The 18,421-nt window shown below is 37.5% G+C and overlaps 1 protein-coding gene across 2 annotated transcripts in view; it reads left to right on the top strand.

The window, feature by feature from the left end:
• CSMD2 (CUB and Sushi multiple domains 2) overlaps positions 1–18,421 on the top strand; it is a 635,577-nt gene that overhangs the window by 363,717 nt on the left and 253,439 nt on the right. Inside the window, exons 11-12 of one of the 2 annotated variants that reach the window (XM_026702685.2) lie at positions 752–855; positions 16,716–16,828. The exons of the other annotated variant lie outside the window; for it this stretch is intronic. Of the exons in view, the coding sequence (XP_026558470.2) occupies positions 752–855; positions 16,716–16,828 (217 nt within the window). The remainder of the gene's footprint in view (positions 1–751; positions 856–16,715; positions 16,829–18,421) is intronic. 2 annotated transcript variants of the gene reach the window in all.

The raw sequence follows: 18,421 nt of genomic DNA, 5'->3' as shown, positions 1-18,421 counted from the left end.
AGACCACAATCAAATTATCTAAAGAGAACAATACTCAGTTATTTCCATGCGCAGTATCAAAACTATGGGTCCTAGATCAGATTGGTGTTACATCAAACTCTTATTCATGTGGCAAATGATAGCATCTTCATTCCAGCTTTGTATCCTGTGTAGCTTCTCTTTTTATAAAATAGATGGGCTGGACAGAGCAAATGATAATTGAAGCTGTTCTCATCTGAAATCGCTTTCATTTATTAGTTTTCAAACACTGGAATCTTTCAGTAAACTCTTGTTGATAATCTGTTTCTCCAATGAAGGACTAGTGGAATAAAGCTTTGATTGCCACTCTATGGGCTTGGTGGGAAACCTTGGTGGATCAGAAATTCTTCATTCTTACTCTAAATCATTGTACATATTGAGTCAACTGAAATCCATGAAAACAATGTGATTTAGATTCCAGGTATGGCATCTATATATTGGGAGGTTCACTCGAGTTGGTTCCTGATGTGACCTTTCTAAGCACTTACATAACACATTTTCTCATATGTTCAATTTTAGAACAGTTTTACGCACTGAATCATACCATAAGATATAGTTTGCTCAAGGTCTCTTATTGTTGTGATCTGGAGAGATATGAACCTGAGAATCTTTCAGTCAGGACTAAAAATCCTGTCACTATAAAAGAATGTTATCTATTTGTGGTGTCTGTTGAATGAACTGATTCTGCCTTAACAATTAAATCAACCAGCCTAATAGTTTATATCTTTGATAGGTAATCAAACTCAATTTTGAAGAATTTGACTTGGAGAGAGGATATGATACACTAACTGTGGGAGATGGAGGCCAGGTTGGAGACCAGAAAAGTGTGCTTTATGTGTAAGTAGACATTTATTTTTATCTTTCTGTTCAGGTTTCATTAGTGTGCAAACCTGGGATTCCTTTAAGAGGTTTTCACAGTTATTTCTGTTTGCTGAATATGTTTCTGAGATGGTCTTGGTTTCTGAAGATACAGAGCATTGTTGAAATTTCCATTCTGGTGGAATCAGCCATTTTTCATGGCTTTCAGGCATATTATTTATCAGTTCTTTGTTCAAGGATGAACTATCTAGAACAGTATTTCTCCACCTTGACAACATTAAGATGTGTGGACTTCAACTCCCAGAATTCCCTAGTCAATTACATATGCTTTGCAGACCTATAGACTGCCTCTGATCACTATTGCTGAAGATCAGTAACAGAGACAGGAAACACATACAATAAACTTTTTGAAAAGCTTCTCCCATGCCTTTCAAAACCCCGCAAAGGATTTCATCTTTGTCTATTGACCCATTATGTTCCATGGATTTCAAAAAATGTTTACGTTAAATTAAATCCCCAGCCTTCAAATGGCTTATTCATTCCTGTCCATTTGTGCATAAAAGATATTTCTTTCACATATGAATTTAGTATGTATTTCTACCTAAGAGAAATAAGCTTTGCAAGTCATTTAATGTATACACCCCACAATAGATGCACTTGTGAGTATGGTTTGGGGGAAATTCCATTAGATTTATTTTTAAGAATTTAGGGATAAAGGAAAATTATGTCCTGACTAGAAATTGATCAACTGCATAATGAATAAATTTATATCTAAACATAAACCAAAGAAAGCCTCCCTGATACTCAAATGAGAAAGGCCATTCTTTATAGTTTGCAGCTGCTAATTCTACAAGTTTGGATCTGTGGCCTTGGTCTGTTTTTCTCGAATGCTCTTGGAGATGTTGAAGCACCATTTTAGATCTTTTGTAGAACTCGTGAATTTGAGTGATTGTAGGCTCAGCATCACACTTTGTCTTCCCATATATTGAGCTTGTTGGTTAATGAATATCAGTCATCTAGTATGGTTTTAAATGTGGCTACCAGGTATTTTGCTTTGGTGGGAGGAAATAAGAGCTGTGAAACTGAGGTTGCCACTGTTTGTGCCATTGTTTCTGAGCAGCTGAAAGAAAATGTGTTTATTTATTTAAAGATGGAAAATCTACATTTCCTTTCTTTCTCCCTATGGCACCAAAGACATTATAAATGACTGCTATTAACTCTGACAGCACACATACAAGATAACTCAGATCCTATAATGAAACCATTACTGTAAGTAAATATGACTTCCCCATGAGGAAGGCTGATGACAATAAGCTTCTTCTACTAACTTATTCATATGTTATGATTGTGTGCTGCACGTGATGAAGGCTTTCTTTCAACAGAATTGAGGATGGCAGGGTTTTCATCACTGCTGTCAAGATATTTGTGGTCTTCTTGAATATTTGTTTCCATGTCATTCCTACCTACTAATAGAACAGGTGACAGGCTTGGGCAGAATCCTGCTCCTAGCTCAGTAATATTCTTCTGCAGATTTCCCTCTTTGTAAAAGAGGAGTAAAAGCTGTTTGTCTTTATTCAAATTCCTCCTTCTGCCTGTATCTATCCTCATATTCAGTTCAGTATTTGGTCCCTACCATCAATTCAGAATTTTCTGGCTATGGACATTATAACTGTCTGTTAGCTCCTATCTCCCTATAGCAGATATTCCATGTGCATTATTTAGAAATTTATTTTCTGGGGGAAAAACATGTCATGCTTCAGTTTGAATGCTGAATATGTGTTCAATAATATATTTTTCCAAAAAGCTCAGTTGATGGACCACAATTTAGTTTCCCAATATTATGTCCAAACAGCATGTTGAATGGGGATACTACCCAGTAAGGTAGTTGCAAAAAAACGGCCACTATATTTTTGTTTCCAGGTACTTTTTAGTTTAACCGTTGCTTATAAGAGAGAAATGCCTTGATATTGGATTTTTATTTGCAACTCAGTTTAACTGCTGTGCATAGTTTTTGACCCAGTTTTAAAAAGTTATATCAACATGAAATTGGCTGCCCCCACTGGCAACTACTATCCTAGTATATTTTCTGGCTTGGTGCTGGCAAATGACAGTGATCTTTATTTACATTGTATTGGGCATATTAAGAACAAAAATTAGTGGATTTTCCCAGCTGCTTCTCTTCCCTTCCAGCAAATGTCACCAGCCACCCTATTCTAGGTAGGGTGGCAAATAAACAGGAGTCAATTAGTATGTTTCCAATATGTCGATTAACTTGACCATAAATAAGCAGATAACATTAGAGCTGAGGAGCTGTAAATTATCTATAAACATCTGCATTGAAAGAAGCTGTTGCCTGTAACTCATATCTAGGGCTTACCAATTCAGCCATGAAGAAGAGATCTATTTCAATCTAATAGTCCAGAGCTAAGATAAAATGAGCCAATCCATGGGTCATAAGTTAAGAATCCATTTGCAGGGGAAGGAATAGAAAAAAAACAAAAATAAAGAAACACTAGTCCACAGTGAAAAGTTGTTTTCAAGAAGGGACGATCAGATGCACACTAAGAGCGTGCTAAGACAGGGCTTTGCCTAATCAGAGGAGCTGTGCAAATGGCTGCTGCTTACTCTTGTTTTGCTGCCAGAGTATAATTTTTGCTGTTTGAATTTAGCAGCCAGTTCTGTTGAGTTTGACTCACTCAGATGGCTGATGGCCAACTGCTTCCTAAACTACAGGCTGAGAGTCTACTAGGTTGTTAATGTTAGCTTCAGAATTAGAGGAGCCCATCATATCATCCGTCAGTCACTTAACATGGTCTAAGAATTGGGCAGAGGAAGAGGCAAGGATTGACAAATGGCTAGACTGGTGGGGGGCAGGCATTTGTCAAAACTTGCTTTGATTTGGCACAACTGTCATTCACAGGCACCTTCTAAAGTTCACTAAATATATGCTCAAAAAGAGCTAAAAGGAGTTTTGTGCAATTGCAGAATTTATTCTATTTAGGCGCTGTTCAGCTCCAATTGACTCTGGGAGGGAGTATATAATAAAAGCAGCAGCATAAAAATAAGAATACAATAATTATAAGAGAATAAACAGCTGAAGGTTGAGGCAATCATTCATATCCACCCATAATCCAGCTGTTCCCCAACCACCCTAAATCTGGCTATTGGGAGAACAGTCAGGTCCTTAAGGCTTTCCAGCATGCCAGCACAATGGGAGTCATACAAATATCAGGGTGAATCTTATTCCATAGAGAAGGTGCTATGACAAAGAGGAAGAGCTTTGGGGATCCATGGCCTTGCCGCAGGTTATCTACAAGCATAGACTATCTCCATGCTAAATCCTGGCCTGAAACCTAACTGAAATGGGTCTAGATAACCCACTTCTTCCACTTTATCAAAGTGACCACCTGAGCATCTTCCCCCAAAAGGGAAAATTGGAGAAAGGGATATTGTATTGAAAAGCAGCCTGAACAACCAGTGTAGAAAATACTGCATGAGGCAGCAGTGGAGGCAAAGTTGCTTTAGGGCTCCATAAGGGTCACTTGATTGCAACACTGACCAAATGGTTGAATGACTTTACATTGCATCCATGGCCAAATTGACATTATTTGTTATCTCCTGAAGGCAGGAAATACAACTCATAACACCAGAAAAACTAAGAACAACTTTAAGGTTCTTTGGAGGGCGGAGGGATTGGAGCTAGGGGCATCTAGTGACTATAGATCTAGTGTGGGGTGTGAGGTCTGGGGTGGGATGGGGTGGGGTGACTCCAGCAGGGTTAGATACAGTAATTCTACTCTGGCAGAGGTGGATCCAGCAAACTTCAAGACTCTGCTGGCATCCACGGATAACCTCTCAGTCTCTGAGGTTCAGCCACCCGGTTCCAAGCAGAGGCATGTTTTAAAGATCCAAGAACAGAGGGTTGAGTCCACAGGCCAGAGAGGCTTCCAATAAGTAGGCCAGCAGAACCACAGACTCTTAAGCCCATGATGGTGAACCTATGGCGCGCGTGCCAGAAGTAGCACGCAGAGCCATTTCTCTGGGTACACCAGCTGTGGCCTGTTGCTCTTCAAGGTTCTGGCACAGACATGTGTGCTGGCCAGCTGGTCTTTCAGTTTCTAACATGCATGCACCTGTAAAGACCAGCTGGCCAGTGCACTCATGCACATTAGAAACCAGCAGGGCACCTGGTCTTTCGGTTTCTAACTTGCATGCGCATGAGAAAAACAGCTGGTACAAGAGAAACCAGAAAACCAGGTGATCTTCATGCACTCATGCATGTTAGAAGCTGGAAGACCAGGTGGCCAGCGTGCATGCATGCGCTGGAACTACTCTTCCAGTTTCCAGTGCAAGTGCGCAAATGCATGCATGCGTGTTTTGGCACACAGTGCTGAAAAGGTTAACCACCACTGCTCTAAGCAGTAACACAGCTTAATTGGGTGGAGTCTGGGCTAGCTACTTCATTGGCTTCACTCTTTGGAAGAAAATACTGAGAACAACCTTAGAAGCCTTCAGTTCTATTGTGTTTTCCTCACCTTGCCATACCCTGCTTGGTCTCTCTTGGATTTATTGCTTGATTACAGGATTCCTGGTTTTAACTTTGCCAAGTCATGCTGCCCCGAGATACTGCTAAAAAGGATTTTTCTTCTTGCAAAAGATTATTCCAAAAGAACCTTTCTATTGCTAGGCCGGAGCATACATCCAGCTTGCTATCTAGCTGGCTGACAGTCAGCAGGGCTAGAGAAAGTATGATGCAAGAAGCAAGATCAGAGAAGAGCTGGCAAAAGAAAAAAAGAGAAGGAGAAAGAGATAGTGTGTGTTCTTATTAGCTCTAGGTTACTATAAGTAGGGACAGAGTCACAGCTCTCCCGGATCATCTGTAACCGAAGAGCTTCAGATTATTAGAGTCCATGTGATACTTTAGCCATCTTTGGGTGAAAGGTTTTCTCAGACCAAACAATTTAGGATACAGAATAACAGAGTAGGAAGGGACCTTGGAGGTCTTCTAGTCCAACCCTCTGCTTAAGCAGGAAGCCCTATACCATTTCAGATAAACTATTGTCCAATCTCTTCTTAAAAACTTCCAGTGTTGGCGAGCCCACAACTTCTGGAGGCAAGTTGTTCCACTGATTAATTGTTGTAATAGTGAGAAAAATCCTCCCTAGTTCTAGGTTGGCTCTCTCCTTGATTAATTTCCATCCATTGCTCCTTGTCCTGCCTCCAGATGCTTTGGAGAATAGCTTCACTTCCCTCTTCTTTGTGGAAGCCCCTTAGATATTGAAACACTGCTATCATGTCACCCCTTGTCCAGAGTTGGGATTCAAATATTTTTACCACCGGTTCGGTGGGCGTGGCTTTGTGTGCGTGCTTTGTGTGCGTGCACACACTTTGCATGTGCACATGCACCAAACGTGCACTTTGTGCAGGCACAGAGGTGTTCTAACTTGCCTCCTGCAAGCCTGCATGATCCTGGTCACTCCAGCAGCTGCCGCATGGCACTCTTCTGTGCCGCGCAAAGCAGCTGCGCTTCAAATTCAGAGGATAAAGATAAGTATGGGAGCATGGGCGGGCAGGTGGGCCCAACATCAGAGCAGTGGAGGGAACAGGTTCGGTCTCCTCTGCTTATCGCTGCTACCGACTTGGCAGAACCAGGCAGAACCAGTAGAATCCCACCACTGCCCTAGTCCTTCTTTTCATTAAACTAATTAAACTTATTTTCATTAAACTTTGGTTTTCTGTTTCTAGCATCCCTTGCTTTGCATGACTTAAAAATCATCATCATCATCATCAAAGCAAAACCAGTCATAATGTATACACAACTGTTTTATTTTTCTTATATGTATCCATGTATTCATAACTATGTTTTTTACTTATATCTATTATCTTGTAAGCAATTGTCAAACCAAATAAAATAAAATAAAAAAATAAACTGTCAATACTGCAAAACTATACCATTTAAAGAGATTTCCAGACCAGGTTAAAAATCAAGAGTTGCTATAGACTGAGCAGTTTTTGCAAATCCCGCAATGTTTCTGCTGCTGCTTCAGAGACTTCTGAGCAATTAGCCTGGACTGCAGGTGACCCCGTTGTGCTCTTAGGTCCCACTTATTCAGGACAACTGAAGGCTAGAAATACATTGACTGAGCAATCACTCAAACTACATCAGGCTAACTGCCTGGAAAAACAAGTACATGAGATTGTGCCAAGACTGAATTACGGAAAAAGCTAATGCCATTACCAGTTCCCCTCTCAACATAAAGTAGCTGTGTTCAGTCTTTCCTTAAAGATGGATGGACAGATGCATGAATTATGCATAGAGAGATGATTGAGTATGAAGCACTCAGTGTTGTCTGGAGAAAAGAGAAATTTGCTCTTTCAAAGATACAAGTCAAAAGAGTTCTCGTTAAGGTATTCCCATGCCATCAGCTTTTCCGTTCCACCTATGGGAATGTATTCCAAACAAATAAACCAAACAGAGTCTGTGAAATGGGTGCAAGGCTGAACAGAAATGTTTAGTTTACTATGCTAAAGCTAGGGTTATGGCTTGAGAGGAAATGAGAAATCCCCTCTGCTGAAATGTCCCATAAATTTGGGGGGTGGGGCACAAAGTGAGACAAAGAAGTGATTGATTGGTGACAATTTCTGCTTGGAAGGGAAGGCACGGTACTTCTTAATTTTTGGTGGGGGAAGAGAAGGAATAACAGAATAACAGAGTTTTGGAGGACCTTGGAGGTCTTCTAGTCCAACCCTCTGCTCAATCAAGAAACCCTATACTATTTCAGACAAATGGTTATCCAATCTCGTCTTTAAAATCTCCAATATTGGAGTGCCTATGATCTCTGAAGGGAAATTGTTGTACTGATTAATTGAAAATTCTCCTTAGTTCTAGGTAGAGCAAAGGAGAGAAAGAATGATAATGGGGGAGGTATTGTTAGAGCATTTCATATTTATTTTTATATCTGTGTCTATCACTTCCCAAGATTCTGACCAATATGAACACAAAACTGCACAAACTGGTAAGATATACATATAAAAAACATGTACTTTCAAAATTTATTCAAAAAAAAAATCAAAACAATGCAAGGTAATTGCTAAAATTTAAAATTTGTCTTTATAGGGTTTTAATATTCTGTGGAAGGCCTGTGGACTAGATGTTCCAAAGTGTTGGAGCCAGCACAAAGAAAATTTATCTTCAGGTCCATGCCTCTCTCACCATTTATGGGGTGAGAAGTCTAAGCATTCTCTAATTTCTGGTATTGCAAAGAACACACAATATCTACTTAGATGGTTCGTGAAGTAGTTTATAGACAGTTAAAACTGGATGAAAAATGTGACATGCTGAAATAATCAGCTGAGTTTAAACTTCAAAACTAATCAACTCAATTTTCTGCACTATAATAGGGGAAAATGAATAAACAAATCCCTACATTTCCTGTGCATTTGATCAGAGGATGCAATTGCTCCTTTAAAATGCTTGTTTACTTCTTGTTCATTTGAACAAGCAGAAAGCACCATACCTGCTTGGTGCCTTACTAATGGAGTAATGAAAACCTCAAGGGAAGATAGAATTGAAATAGAGAGACATCTTTCTACTGAACTTAGTCTACACAAAGTGTTCCATAATTCATGCCAATCTTTTTACATCATAAATGCTTTTTGTATGAGGGAAAACTGGAGGTATCCAATCATACAGAGGAGAAGCTGTCTTTTTTTTAATGCAAAGTTCAGAGAATTGAAATATTTTTTGTTCAATCTTCTCTAGGAGTTTTGCATAATGTTTTGCTGTATTTTCTAGTCAGATCTAAGTAACCTTCTTGGGCACATCTAGAATTTTTAGAGGAATGCTATGCTTGGGGTTTTTTAAACTTGAAAAAAAAATCCAGGATAAGTGGGACATGATGCTGAAGTTAAAAAAAAAAGAACTCAGAATCATCAATTGAAATAAAATATGGGGAGATTCTAAATTAATAGAAGGAAGAGTTTCTTACATACCATTATGGTCTCTTCCATCTGCAAAGGCTGCACTAACCTGAGATAGATGTGGCCACTCCATATTTCCAAACTGCCTTGAAGCTTGTATAGTTCTCCAGAAACTGGGCCAATAATTAGTTCAGCTTCTGCTTTGGAGGAAAGTTGCAATGAAGCTTTGGAACAGGCACCATTGGTGGTAATTCCTGTTTTGTGATGGGACTTCCTTACCCCACTAAAAGGTTCCCACCTCCATTTTTAAGGTCCTATTTGATTCATGATTTTTTTTTCACTACATACACATGATGTTAGGTTGTACATGCAGAGGAGAATGGTTTGAAAGCCGAAGCACATTGGTGAACTTAAATACTCTTTTTTTTTCTTCATTTTCATCATTCCTAGCTCTAGAGAGCAGGAACAAGGATATTAACAAAATTGCTGAAGAGAGACCAGTGAATGGGTAGCAATGTTCATAGTTACACTACTTGCAGTTGTGATGGTGGCCATCACAAATGTAGATGACATTAAGAAAAGGCAGCATGAATTATGAAAGATAAGACTATCAGGGACATCTAGTCTTAAATGGCTTATATTAAATGAGAGATCCCTTATATAAGAAGGTTCTTCTTACATCTTTTTTCTGAATTTCCTGGGGGCATATAGAGAGACGTATAGATGATACATATGGAGAGATGCATAGATGGCCTCTTGAGCTGATCTACCAAGTCAGTTCTTACATTATTTAATGGACTGCAATTCTGTATCATGGCTTTCTTGACTCTAGAATGATTGGAGGCAGGCAAGTAGAACTGACTAAGGCTGCACTTCCCAGCAAATGCACGTGCTTACTTTCTAGTAAGAAGTAATGGGTCTTATTTCTGAGCAGGACTACACTCTTAATCTGTAGGAGTAGCAGTTTCCTAAAAATGTTTCATCTTTATTGAATAATGGTTAAAATTCATTTTTTCCAGTTTGATTTTTTAAAGATGAAAATAGTCACTATCTGCAAAGTAAGACATTTTTCAGAAAAGTGTAATAAGACAGAAAGTATTAAAGACTTCCAAATATACACACAATGATTTCCTCACATACTGTTACAATGATTGAGGTAATTAGGTAGTTCCATGTTTTATGTGGCTGTTGTCCAGGTTCTTTTTATGTCTTTCATGACAACTATAGCTCCTTTTATAAAAGCTCTTTGGGAAAACCACCTCCTTTTCAAAACAGAAAAGTTTCTAACAGGTGTTGTTTGCCTCTTCTTGAAAGTTTCCAACAAAAGAGAGTCCAACAGGCCATTAGAAAATGTATCTCTTTGTTAAACTGTTCCTTAAATCGAACAGTTTCTTCTTGTGCTCATATAGCAAAGACCACTGAGGAAGAAGAGAAAGGAGGATAAACAACAAATTCTATATTTATGTCAACATCCTCTCTGAAATGAGATGGTCTCTTAGTTTTCTGTAGAATGAACATTAGAAAACTTTCTCAACTAAAATTCTCTTTGATGGCATTTAGAGTTGTTTGTTTTAATTTCTGACAGTTGAATAAGACCTTGCTCAAACAAGTTTTGCAACCAATTCAAATGTCCTTAAATTTCATTTGTTTTGGCATTACTCATGTTTAGGCCCAACACTAAAAAAAGCAAATTGGATATTTTCTTGCATCAGAGGGGTTTTTTTTGTATCATTTTACAACCAATCATTTTGCAGTCTCAGTATGTACACTGAGAGCTTATGCACTGGAGACAAATTCCTTGTGTGTCCAATCACACTAGGCCAATAAAGACTGTTCTGTTGTGTTCTATTCCTATTCTATTCCTATTCTATTCTACTCTACTCTACTCATGAGCTTCTGTGTAGAGGTGAAAAAAGTGCATATCAACATGCAGATTCATATCCAATTGTTTTCATACTATAGATCAGTGATGGCTAACCTTTTCGTTGTCTTAGCACACACATACTCAACCAAGACAGATACTGAGTTACTTCTAAGCAGTTTCTTTTACAGTTCCTTAACTAGAGACAGAAACCTTGCCTAAACTAAAGCAACTACTTGCATAATTAAGGATATACTCTGAGAACTTCTGGAGAGGAGCTATCTTGAGCCTTTTTCTCTTAACCAAACTATATAAAATTCACTGTGCCGTGGTCCTCCTGGAATTCAGCCCCACTCTCCTGGGAATCCAGACCAATTTCTATCACACTTCTCTTCTTCATTCATATTTGTTCAAGAATTTAAGAGGGAAAAATTGAAGATCATATAGATGATCTAATTGCAGGATTCATTCTAATCAATTTCTCCATTAAATCAGATGTTGGGCAGAGCAACACTGCAAAAAACTAAAAAAGAATATACAGTAGTGAGCAAAACATGCTTTGTAAAGAGTCTTTGGTGAAAAATAGGATGGAATTAGATTGAGGTCTAAAAGATTCTGGACAAGAATCTTCTGGTTGCATCATTTCTGTGCTTTAACAGGTTTTTGGTTCAGTTAGGAAAAGTCAGAAATTTTATCTGAATTGTTATCCCGTGCTAAAACAGGGATAAGCAAAACACGTTTCTCCAAATGTTTTTTGACTCCAGCCCCTATCAACCAATACGTCCAATGGTGAGAAGGATGATAAGATTGGAAAGTCAGACAGGGTGCAGGATACAGTCTTCTGTATGTCACCCTATCAGCCCTGAACAATTCGCTGGTTGGACTGATTACTATATAGTGAATGTATTGCAGGCTAGGGAATGATGCAGTTTTCCATAAAACTAAAATGGAAAGTAGTAAAGAAATAGAAGAAAAGTCAGCTGTTGCTGAAAAATAACACAAGAGACTACCCAGGAAATAACTCATCATGAATAGTTCCCTAAACTCTCATATGGGTCTCTGATGATTAATTGTTCAGCTCTCCATGGTACTTGACATGCTGATGTTTCTAATTGCAGAACAATATAGTTTAGTTCCCAAATGGAAAAAGTTTTGATTTAAATCTGCAATTGAGAGAAATTGTGGAGGATGAGAGAGAGAGAAAAAAGCATAACATGAAGATTGATAGAAAATAAAAAAGAGGATATGTGTCTGAAGCCCTGTTTGTACTATAGATATTATTCTGAGATTTCTTTTCTTTTCTTTTTTTGACTCATATATCTCCTAGATTTCTAAAAAATATTTCAGTAGCAATGACTTAAATTTGAAACTTCCATCAACCAGAGGGTAGTGTGCTTTGTTTTATTTTTAATCTACAATATTTAGTGGAAATCTTCCATTTTCATTCTATTTTGGCAGTATTTTTGTTGTAGAATTATTCTGTTGCCCCATTGTGTTATTTATTTTATTTAATATTATTTTTTATTTTATTTAATGTCTTATCCTTGTTTACAATTTACCCGTAAACTCTGTTACAACTCTTTGATGATATAATCAATTTGATACATTTTAATATGAAAAAAGGATACTGAAATTTAAATGTGCTCCACTATTACAGAAACTATCTATGTATCTATCTATCCATCCATCCATCCATCCATCCGCCCGCCCGTCTGTCCATCCATCCATCCATCCATCCATCCATCTATACATACATACATACATATTTCCCTACAAATCAAGAATCATATCCCAGTCAATATTTTTGACAGTAATATTTTATTCCTGCTCTGCTGTTGTTATTGTTTTGAGGGGGGGAGATCTGTTGTTTTTGTTTCATTTTTCATTTGTTTTGAGTTTTTTCTATTGGAGGAAGCATTTAAAAATGTGATTCTAAATCCCAGTATTGTACACTTGGATTCTGAAACACCAAGTTCTTGTGTACCTAAATGTTTATCTCCTAAAACATTTGGCCATTCTTCTTTGGTAGAACGTTCTAAATTGCCCAAGAAATGGGGACAATTATATAAAATTAAGAAATGGCAGTTTATGTTTTTAAATATTTTCTTTTTGTTTAATAAAAAAATTAATTCAATAAAGAAATGGCAGTTTCCAATCAAAACAAAGAACAAGGATGCAGTGAAAAAGTCCAGTGAAGTTCTGGCCTTCACTTTGAGTTCACAGATTGTATTTTGGACCTAATTTTTAAAAGTGTCATAATATTCTTTGATCTAAGTGAGAAAAGCTGCCTATCAAACCCTGATGCTCTTCACTTATCCAAGATTGTTTTGAGAAGCAAATGAATGTATGTTTGTGGCATTTATTTCTATTAATCCATAAAAATTCACAGTGATTCCTATCAGGTTGTATGGAAGCATATGGCTTCTCTCCAAAACCATTTTGATGTAGCTGAAATCAATAAGGAAGCTGTCCCTTCCACACTTATGATCAACAAGTACCAAATCCTGTGAAGAGAGAAGACCAAGTTGTGTTGGTTTTTGTGGAGACTGGTCCTTGCAAAAAAAAAGTGGTGATCTCACAAATGACCTTTTCTGTTGCAAGGACTATCTATTACACAGGCTGGAGCAAAGTTCCCATATCTGGATTAGAGAGGATTGTACCCCTTTTGTGTTTCATTGGAGAACAATAGAATAAAGATAGAATGAACTTCTAGCTTTCACTCTTCTCAATTCCATTCTTGCAACAGAAAAAAAGGCATTTATGAGAGCTGATCTCTGTATAAATCAGTTTAAGGATTTCCGAGTGCCATATTCAAGTACTTTTTAAAATATTCCATTAGTCTATGCTTTAAAGAGATATTTGGGACAGTGCAAATGATTAGTAGCCAAACAACTTCCAAACAACATCCCCCAAAGTTTCCATCAGACAGAACCAGTCAGAAAAATTCAGGATGAGCAGTTATGTTTATAATGACTGATAGTGACTGATTTAACAGAATAACCAAATTGGAAGGGGCCTTGGAGGTCTTCTAGTCCAACCTCCTGCTCAAACAAGATACCCAATACCAGAGGTGGTATTCAGCAGGTTCTGACCAGTTCTGGAGAACCAGTAGAGGAAATTTTGAGTAGTTCAGAGAACCTGCAAATCCCACCTCTGACTGGAGATTTTACAGTATCCTTCCCCTGCCACGCCTACCAAGCCATGGCCACAGAACCAATAGTAAAATTTTTTGAATCCCACCAGTGCCTGATACCGTTTCAGACAAGTGGCTGTCCAGTCTCTTCTTAAAAGCCTCCAGCAATGGGGCATCCACAACTTCTTAAGGTTGCTTCTCTCTTTGATTAGTTTCGACCCCTTGTTTCTTATTTTGCCTTCTGGTGCTTTGGAAAATAGATTGACTCTTCTTCTTTGTGGCAGCCCCTTAAATATTGGGACACTGTTGCCCCTAGTCCTTCTTTTTCACTGGACAGAATAACAGATTTCAAGCCACTTAAAAACTTTTGTCTGGAGATTTCAGCAAGGGTGTTCAAAAACGATATGTAAATGTTTATCATAATCTTGGTTTGAGATACATCTGCTACAAATTTTCTTATTAAATTACATGGGCTTTGTTTTTTTATCCTCATTCTGAAGAGGATGGGACTTGCAATCCACTGTACATTAACCAGTTATAAAAAAAACAACAGTTGAAAAATTATAATAAATGATAACTAAAGTGCAATCTTATATTAACAAAATGATTTATTTAAATGTTAAAATAGGAATGGAAATTAGATTCATATAAAACATGCAGTAGACAAAAAAGAAAATTTAATGAGATGAGAGATGTTCAGATCTGGTTCCATATAAATCTGGTGTGTGTGTATTTGTGTGTGTGTGTGTGTGTATGCTCATGAACGCATATCTGTTTATCTCTGTGTTCATCTATAATGAATATTGATTAGGCAGATGAACTTTCTTTGGGAATCTTTCTAGGGCAGTGAACTTTATCTTTTGCTGCTTACTGGAAACTGAGAGACCTTGTGATTTATGGTTCGATGATTAGAAAGAATTGGTTACAGAAAGAAGGAAATTATAATGTAATCTTAAAGAGAGGACTGCGTAAAATTGTAGGTATGGCTGTTAAGAGGAAAGCCAGAAGCCGTTCCTTTTGTGGGATCTGTGGTGCTGTTTGAGCTTGCTTGTTTTCATGTAGTTGTTTCATTAAAGAACTAAGTAATGGAAAAAAGCCAAAAAGGAAACAAAAAGATCAAAATACTTCCCCAACAGCAAACAATACCCAGATAAGCAGAGATTAATGCCAAGTCTAATACTAGACCAACAATTGGTATAATACTAGTCCAGGAGCTACCAGCCCAGGCAAACAAGCTAACAGTAACCACAGCCTAAATCAAAGAACCAACAACAACATATAAAATGAGTGCAAACCCCACTTCCTTTAGTATTGATGATGTTACCTAACCAAGTAATGAAATGTGTGTAAGAAAACAACCAAGTTCAGAGAGCACCAAGGACCCCACAATTAAGCCCTGAGCTACAAATATTGTCTTCCATCATAGCCATTGCTGTTAGTTTCCTTTCATGTTTTCTATTTTTTTCCTTTCCTTTTTTCCATCTTCTTTTTCTCTGTATCATCTTTTTCTTTCTTTTTCCCCTCCTTTTTTCATTTACTATATATTTTTCTTTTAGGGTGTGTCTTATTAAACATGTAAAATCTTTTAATAAAAACTATTTTAAAAAGAAAATTGGGGCAATAGGACAGAATTTAATGGTCGATTGCTAGAGATTATAGTAGATAATTAAGGGTAATCTATTTAGCAAAGGCAAGAATTAAAACATCCCTCTTTGTCATACACAACACAAGAAGCACATTTTGAGAACACTTTACTATGGAAAACAAGAAACGTGCTGCGGTATATACAGAGAGACCTACTAAAGCTGCAACTGGGCATCTAATGTGATGCTGTTATAAAAACAAAGGGGGGAGGGGGAAACAATCCCACAAACCTCAAATTTGCTCACTCTGATAGAAATGTTGCTGAGTTATTTTGGAATGAATTGGTCTATAACAAAATCAGCCTCAGAGCAATGGATTAAATGATGATCCTTTGATCTGGGACTTTCAATTAAGGCTTTGACACTTTCATTACTGTTTCCTTACTGTCAAATATGGTCATATCAGATCATTCTTGAGTTATAAGTACAAAATATAGAATGACACTGATCAAGGAAGTCTCAGGCATCAGGTTGTTATTTCTAGTGTTGGTGTCAGTGTGTTGTATATGCGTTGGAATTTCTATAGTTGGTGTGTACTGTTGACCAGGCAAGGTGAAAATTTCTTCAGATAATCTTATTTGATATACTTTGTGTTTGTTTTTTAATTTTACTTGTGGGACTTGTTTGCATCACCATGTTCATCTACATTCATCCGAAGATCTACAAAGTTCATCTTTGGTTCTTATATTCTATTGTGGAACATTGAAACTATTGCATTGGATTATGGGTGTAGGAAGACCCAAATTGTTACTTCATTTTGGAAATCTAAGTACATTAGAAATATGCATCCATTTATCAAAGTATGGGACAGCATGAGAGAAATCAAGAAGATGTAACAAAAATGCAACAGGTTTTATTGTGTTATCATGATGGTTATCGTATTGCTTGACTTGAGATGAAGTGTCAGGGCTGTGTTGAGTACAAGAATGTATTCTTCTATTCCATATCTATCATGTAAGTCAATTTAAGGTGATACAATAGCATTTTCTGCCATGTCTGGAGACTTGCAAATCAATGTGATGTGAGGGGAACATGCAGAATTCGGTCCTCCAAAATCCATTCCCCATGAGCTCAGCATCTGCTATGTAAAATGGCCACCACTATCTACCTAATAGTAGAGATAGCCTTAGAGAAATCAATACTAATTTTTGTTCCAAGCATTTGGCAAAGAAGTGAACCCAGCAAAAGCCTTTCCTCTCTTTCTTAATCCTTTTAGTAATGTTGCATTTACTTCTCTTAATGTGTTCTCTTTGAGAAGAGCTGTTTCTTCCACCTTCAGATACCTGCTGCTGCTGCTTTAGTTTCTTTTCTTTCTTGACAGTTTAACAGGCACAACTGTCCCTGATTTGATTGTCAGCACTCAACATCAGATGTGGCTCCTCTTCCAGACTGATAGTGTGAGGAACCTACTAGGGTTCAAAGCAACCTATGAAGGTAAATAAAATTTCTGCATTGATTCCTTATTGGACAAACACAACTCACAAATACTTTACCCAGAAATCTCATGACAAGAAAAAGTTATAGCTCTTTGTAATGATGAAGGACAATACGAGAAGTTCTCAACTTACGTTCACACTTGGGCTTGGAACTTCCATTGCTTAAGCAAGTTAAGGGAGTCACGGTTGATTTTATGACCTTTTTTGCCATGATTGTTAAGTAAAGCATGTGCTCATTAACTGGATTTGGCTTCTCCCATTAATTTTGCTTGTCAGAAGCTGGCTGGGAGTTGCAAATGGTGATCATGTGAATCTGGGACACTGCAACCATCATAAATGTATACTAGTTGCCAAGGGCTTAAATTTTGATCATCTGAGTACAAAGACATTGCAACAACCATGCATGTGAGGACCTGTCATAAGTCACTTTTTTCAGCAGTGTCATATCTTAGAATGGTCACTAAATGAATGGTTGTAAGACAAGGAGTATCTTTAAGAGAGATGGGTTCATTGCAGTAGATTGCATTGTTTCTCTGATACCCTCTAAATATGTTAGACTTCCTGTCCCATTAGTCCCATGGCTAAAAGGATTAGTGATGCTGAGAGCTGGAATCCAACACACCTGAAGATTGCAGCATCTAGTAGGTTCCATATTTCCCATGCTACTTTCTGCTTTGCTAGGGAAACACCTGGTGTGAGAGTTAAGAGTACAACCTATAGTACACGTAGCATCATAAAAGAGAAGGAGGAAAAAGATGACAGGTGTCATATTGGAATAAAGGCAGAATATAATTGTAATTACTAAAGCTAAACTCTCCAGTGTTATAAAGGCACATTTCACATGAGTGACTCGGTTTCCACAAAGCTGTACCTGTTTCAGAGGGATGCCAGCTTCTACTTATCATTACACGAAAATTACTTTCATGGATGGGTAGATGGTAAGAACAAGAAAAGAAAATATATTGCTAGCACATGTCATATATGAGGGGTGTTCAAAGGCATCTAAAAAGTGAGAGGTTTTTTTATTGACTATAACTTTAAATATAACCAGAGTAGCTTTTGTGTTTGCTTCCGCTACTATGTTTGCTTAGTAAAATGAAAGCAAGGCGCAATGTTGATAACAATGTATAAAGTTTTATTTTATGTTTTTAAAATTTGGAAACTTAATAAAATTTATTTTTTTTAAAAGAAAGCAAGGCACAATAAACTTACAAGTGGGGTAATTAAACAGTGAAAGATAACTATTTAAGAGGCCTTTCCTGCTGAAGACTAGAGAGAACAATGCAAGATCTCTTGTGGGATGTTTTATACAGGCTTGTTACAAAGAAATACAACTTGGCTTACTTTTTTTTCCCTTTAATTATGTACTCTCACCTCCTAGAATTTGTCAACTAATTGAGGTTCTGGAGACTGATCATTAAATTTCTGCAATCATATTTTTTATCAACATAAGGTCTTGCCTATACAAAATATTTTAACTGAAAAAGACAGAAATTTATGTTAGCACTTCCCTGAAAATTTTGCCCTTGATCATTAAATTGTAGCTCTTCTGTAGTTAATGACATATAAACATAGCTGTTTGTCCCCCCAG

This window comes from Pseudonaja textilis, chromosome 10 (assembly GCF_049901715.1).
Source record: "Pseudonaja textilis isolate UNSWEBS1 chromosome 10, rPseTex1.2, whole genome shotgun sequence".
In the NCBI taxonomy this organism is placed as follows: Eukaryota; Metazoa; Chordata; class Lepidosauria; order Squamata; family Elapidae; genus Pseudonaja; species Pseudonaja textilis.
This window is presented reverse-complemented; position numbering and strand designations above follow the sequence as displayed.